Source organism: Cydia amplana, chromosome 14 (genome assembly GCF_948474715.1).
Source record: "Cydia amplana chromosome 14, ilCydAmpl1.1, whole genome shotgun sequence".
Lineage (NCBI taxonomy): Eukaryota > Metazoa > Arthropoda > Insecta > Lepidoptera > Tortricidae > Cydia > Cydia amplana.
In genome coordinates, this window is record NC_086082.1 from 6,408,056 (window position 1) to 6,413,701 (window position 5,646).

General features: G+C 40.7%; 1 protein-coding gene across 1 annotated transcript; it reads right to left on the minus strand.

Annotated features, from left to right (window-relative positions):
• Positions 1–3,154: 3,154 nt before the first annotated feature.
• Positions 3,155–5,196, minus strand: LOC134653988 (sodium-dependent noradrenaline transporter-like). The gene has a single exon (XM_063509358.1). It carries the CDS (start codon positions 5,094–5,096, stop codon positions 3,177–3,179), a length of 1,920 nt encoding a protein of 639 aa, XP_063365428.1. The 5' UTR covers positions 5,097–5,196; the 3' UTR covers positions 3,155–3,176.
• Positions 5,197–5,646: the final 450 nt, after the last annotated feature.

A 5,646-nucleotide genomic window follows, 5' to 3' on the forward strand; every position in this document is an offset into this window, starting at 1 on the left:
CGTTGACAAAAGGATGAGCGAGCCACCTCACCCACACCTCCACCGCAAATGATTACATTACACACACAGGCGCACGGAACCACACGCCCACCCGCCAAACACGCCCAACGTCTTGGGTTTTCTTATAAACCACGTTGTGTTCGACGTCCCGCTCTAACACAGCGCCTGGCCTGCGGCTCTCTCTGTCCCGCAATGACGAGCTTCACATAAAGCGGAGCCACATTCCCGCCTTTTTTCCCACTCCATTTTGACAGCTCGCGGCTCCATATCTGGCCGGAAAATAAGACAGCGTTCACAGATACTTAGTTGATATAAAACGTAATTTATTGCTTTCCGATTAACGTAACCTCATACGTAAATACTATCCACGAAACATTATCGTTCCTCATCGTATCTACGAAGCATTACCGCTACATATCAGGAAACCCACGGTATCACCTACGACGTAACGCTATCCCCGTAGCTTAGCAGTTGATGAGTTAGTAAATTGCCTTAGAATGGATACACATAAAATGCGTTTTTAAAATATATTAAACCTCTTTCTCAAAACTCCAGCAAAATAATCTAACATCAAAATTAACAACAAAAGTTAAAACGCAAAACTCTCAAACAAAATAATCTAACATCAAAATTAACAACATAAGTTAAAAAGTTAAAAGGCTTAAAAAACAGTTATAAACATTACTCACTGAACAGAATACAAAGAAGCCCAACCAAAGTCCCAAAGGAACATCCATCTAATCGTATAAGAATCCAAAAATAACCTTACAAGTCAATCCGTAACGTAAATTTCAGTAGACACATTTCATTCCGCATCATTCCTTAGCGAGTCAAAGAACAAAGACGCTGAAAGTTCGCAGTGTGCGCGACGTCTTAGCGACTAAGTGGCCGAAGACGCGTTAGCGGAGGCGGGGCTGAGGGCTGCGGCGCCCCGCTATCGGCACACCAAAACACACATTTTTGCCGCCGCAAACCTCGCGCCGAGGGTTAGCCGCGACCCGCAGAAGCAGAACGAGACGATAGATACCTCATAACGTGTAAGTAAAAGAGAGGAGAGATAATTGCGCGCGCAGAACTCTCATTATCTTAGCTTACCGAACGCACGTGACTTAAATGCTATGACCTTCAGTTCCATAACAACAAATAGTGAATATATACTGGTTTGAACGGCCAAACGGGCCAGCGTTACTCGGTAGGCAGTAGGAATAGCAACCCAGGGAGGCTTCAGCGCGCCAAGTTTGACAGTTGTGAAGAAAAGTTTTGGCGGGCGGTCGTCTCGCTGTTTTCGATTTGCTAAATTAGGGCTCATTTAGACGGTGCGGGAACTCGCATGCGAGTTTCATTACATTGCGTTATTTGATCGTTCGGCTGAATTGTTGTAACCTCACTGGCCCGCAATATAACTAAAATCGTATACGAGTTTAGCGCCGTTTAAATGAGCCCTTAGGGTAGCGAGAGATGCGCATGTTTTGATGAATTTTTTTTTAAAGATATGAGATACTTTGATGTAGTGAAATTGTCATTACTTATACATTACGTTTAATTATCTATTTCGCTAGTTTGCTATATTTAGCTACTGGTTTTAAAAAAATGCGTTTTTGGTGTAATCGCCACTGCACAGGTATTTATTAATTAGAGCCCAAAATTGAATATTTGAGGCTATATTTATTTAATTTTATTTGCAGAATACAATATGCCAAAATAAATAAACAGCATCCTGAATGCCAAGTAGCATTTTCTACCAGCCACCTAGGTATGAGGTCCAAAAAATCGTCGCATAAAGTTTGTGCAGGACAAAATATCGTCCTGCTTAAATGGAAAACCTGGTCAATTGACACAATTTTCCCGGTCTCTTGAGATTTCAATTATCCAGGTTTCACTGTAATACAACATTGATAAAATTCGTTATCCATTATTAATAACGTTTCCAATAATAGCCACACATTGAATGTCAAAACGGACTCAGGGCCCGATTCGGATTTTGAAATAGACATCTATAAGATATCTTTTAGACATCACCAAGATACGATAACGATATTTTTAGGATCTAACCTGTCAAATTTGACATTTCCGCGACTCTGGAGATACTCCTAAACGATTTTCACAAGATATGACTTAGAGATCCAATTAACATCTAATAGATATCTAATTCTATCTAACGTAAAAGTGACATTGGCTGCCGAATTGCGCTGTAAAAGAGAACTAGTTGAAATCTAAACTATAACGTATCTAGAATGGATCTAGTACGTATCGTCTCTTGTGAATATCTTGAAGTTCGAATACGGCAGTCAGATCTTTGAACTGAAAACACAGAGACGTCCATTCACTGCCGAGTGTGGGAGGACAAAAGTAAAATTGATGAGGCAATGTCACGTCAACAATAAATGGATGCTTCACGAACCGTACAACTTGATACAACCGATGCTTAGAAACGCGTATAATTTGCAGTTACATTGGTAATGGTAAAAGACTGAAAACTTTGTTATACCAGTACGGCTACCATCAGTTTGGCAATGACATAAACGCCATCGAGAACGTTTACTTTCTATACATCTCGCTCGTACTCGCATATTAGTGCGAACGAGATGTATAGAAAGTAAATTACGTTTTCGATGGCGTTTATGTCAGTTTTGACACTGTCAGTGACTCAAAGTATGGGCTCAGTACCCGTACCATCACCAACAGAATCAAATCAACACTGTCATAAACGATAACGTCTACTTCATTTATTTTCTATACGATCAAAAACTAAAGATTTTCGTTCTAGGTAATTCCACGACAGAGAGTGAAAAAAGTGATTTTTTGACGTCTCCTTTTCAGCTTCGGCAAAAATGCTCTCATATGTCTAGATGTTTGTCAAATAGTTCTTTTTTGTCGATTTAATTTTTGGAAATTGTTCAAAATGGCGGAGACATACATTTATTCAGTTTTAAGTTATGCTCGCAAGGTCTACAGCTCACAGAGCCACTAGCCACTAGTTAGTTATTTGCAACGTTTTTTTGGCGTAGAAAGAAAATAGATACAGCCTGGTAACAGACAGACAGACGGACGGCCAGATAGACGGACAGACGGACAGAGGAGTCTTAGCAATAGGGTTTCATTTTTACCCTTTGGGTACGGAACCCTAAAAAGTAAGGACGAATTAAGGTTTTATTTTATTTTAATTAAAAACAAGCTTAATTAGATGTCAGTACACTCCACTCTGTGGGCTGCAGACAGTGGCTCGCCTCAGATTCCACAGAAAGCTCCTTCATCACATTAACATTTTTCCTCTTGCTGTATCCATGTTTTTTAACTTGCCGGTACAAAAACTCAGTTGTCATAATTTCGGGCACAAACATTTTACGACTTTTGAACAAAATATCATCCTTCGGTCCCCAATCTCCGCATGGTGTAAACAGACCTTTACAATCTCCGTTTGCTAAGTATATTACTAACTGTATGACAACTGAGAAAAGTAAAATAAGAGCATAAACTCCAAGTAAAATTAGATATAGCAGGACATCAACAGTTGTTCCCAATATTTCAATTTCAAGTGAATTTCCTCCGTGTTCGATAAGTGCTAAAAATCTGCATTTCGAGACCAAGATAAAAAAAATAAACACTGGGTTTAAAACCCAACAAAACTTCCAAAAGTAACTAGTCTTTACTCCGATCATAAAAATAATGTCTACACTGTGATTATAATAGCCGTAAATCCAATAAATGGTTATTGAGAATATCAAACTAGTGAAAATCTGCACAGTGTCAGCCGCATCCAGTAGTGCAGGCGTGAGGTCCGAGCAGAACAAAGGGTAAGACAGCAGCGCCAGCGATACTACCAGGGACATGGAGCTACTCTTGTGATGTCTCCGTGCAAAGGTCAAGTTATTTATCAGATAGTCCTTCAAATAACTAAACAAAAGCCAGGTATTCATAAACATACAGATAAAAGTGATCGAGAACCAAATAAATCCAGAAAGGTTGTATTCGTCAAAATAGCTAAGAGTTTCTGTCATCGAGGCAAACGGGGTAAAAAAGAAGTTGTTGCCGAGCTCAACGACGTTTTCCTCGTCGCCGTGGTAGAAAGACATGGTTTTGATTCCGCTGTAGGTGACAAGGCTAAGCATTAGCGAGGCTAGCACGGCAAGCAGCGGCGCGGCAACAGCCGTCATGCAGGCAGGGCTGCGGAACTCCGCGCCGCTCGTCCAGCCGGCCGCCATGCCGCAGCCCGCGCCCACAGCTAGGAAAGCCTTTGTCAACACCATGGACCACTGTGAGTACAGTTCATTCCAGTCCATATCGTCTATGCTTCCCCACCCAAACGATATACTCGATGAGAACCATGTGCCTCCCGTCCCCAGCGCTATACATACCAGCACAAACGTCCCCACTACCACGTAACCCAGCGCCAGTTTTACACCTATTCTCAAAAACTTTCGCTTTAACGTCAGAACAAATAAAGCGAATGCGACACACCATAGAGCTATAGTTTCTTTATAGCGCGGAGTGCAATATGGCCACACCGGTGTCACGTAATTTCCGATTTGAACTTCGAAGAAACAGCGACTAGCCGTTTTGATACCACAATCTCCTCCGTACATGCTTTGAACTTCGAGGCAGTTTTGAAAAACCGAAGTGTTCTTCCGTTTAACCATACAGATTTTCTTCGTTAAATTTCCATCGTAATCATCGCAGGTGTTCCAGGGCGCCGGTGACACGGCCGAGTGTACCGCATACACAAGGGACCACGAAGTCAACACCAGCATGTACACGATTTTCATCGTCACCAGGTAAATAGTACCGTAGCCAAAGCACCGAAAAAGGGGGAAAAAATTCCACATTGTGATGACATCACAGTTAGTATATTGGGCCAAGCAGATTTCGGAGAAAAGCAGAGGCGTAGCGATGACAATAATAGCTAATAAGTATATTATTGAATGTAGATAAAATCCGTTGTGGGCCAGCTCGGCTGGTGCCCACATCACCGCCGCGTCTCCTAGCATCCACATCCACAGAATAAGCCTGTAGTCGCTATATTTCTTCCAAAACTTGGATTTTGATTGCTCTTCGTTTCTTTTTGCCATATAAGAATCGTTTTTACTCCTTGCAAACATTTTACCTTTTATTTTCACACTTTAGTTTGACAGAGCAAATAAAATAATGAGTCACGACCAACTAGATACAATACAGACATAAAAAAACCAACCAAAGCGCTAAAGATTGTTCAAGTCCTTCCTTTTTCCCGACACGTACTTAACCGCTAATGATGTAGTCTATTTTCCGTCGTATTTTCTCAGAAACGTTCACTTTTGTCATGCTACTTCAGTCAACGTCAGTACTTTTCTACGGACTAAAATAGCAAGACACGTTCGAACGTTTCCGTGAAAATACGGTGGAAATATTAGTTATTTGTTTTACAAGGGGGCTAAGTTGTTGTTTAAACTCTCGTGCTAATATAGATACCCGAATAAAAATCCAAATGGAGCAGTTAGAGAAACTCCGAAACTAGTTGAAAAATTAAATATATGTTTTTTTTCTCCATCGTTGAAAAATGTATTATTGATAAATATCTAACTGAATTATAAAATAGGTACATTGGTTATAATTTTATTGAATCAAGCGTTACTTTGCGGAGTCCATCGAAACAATAAAATTGCTTGGCCA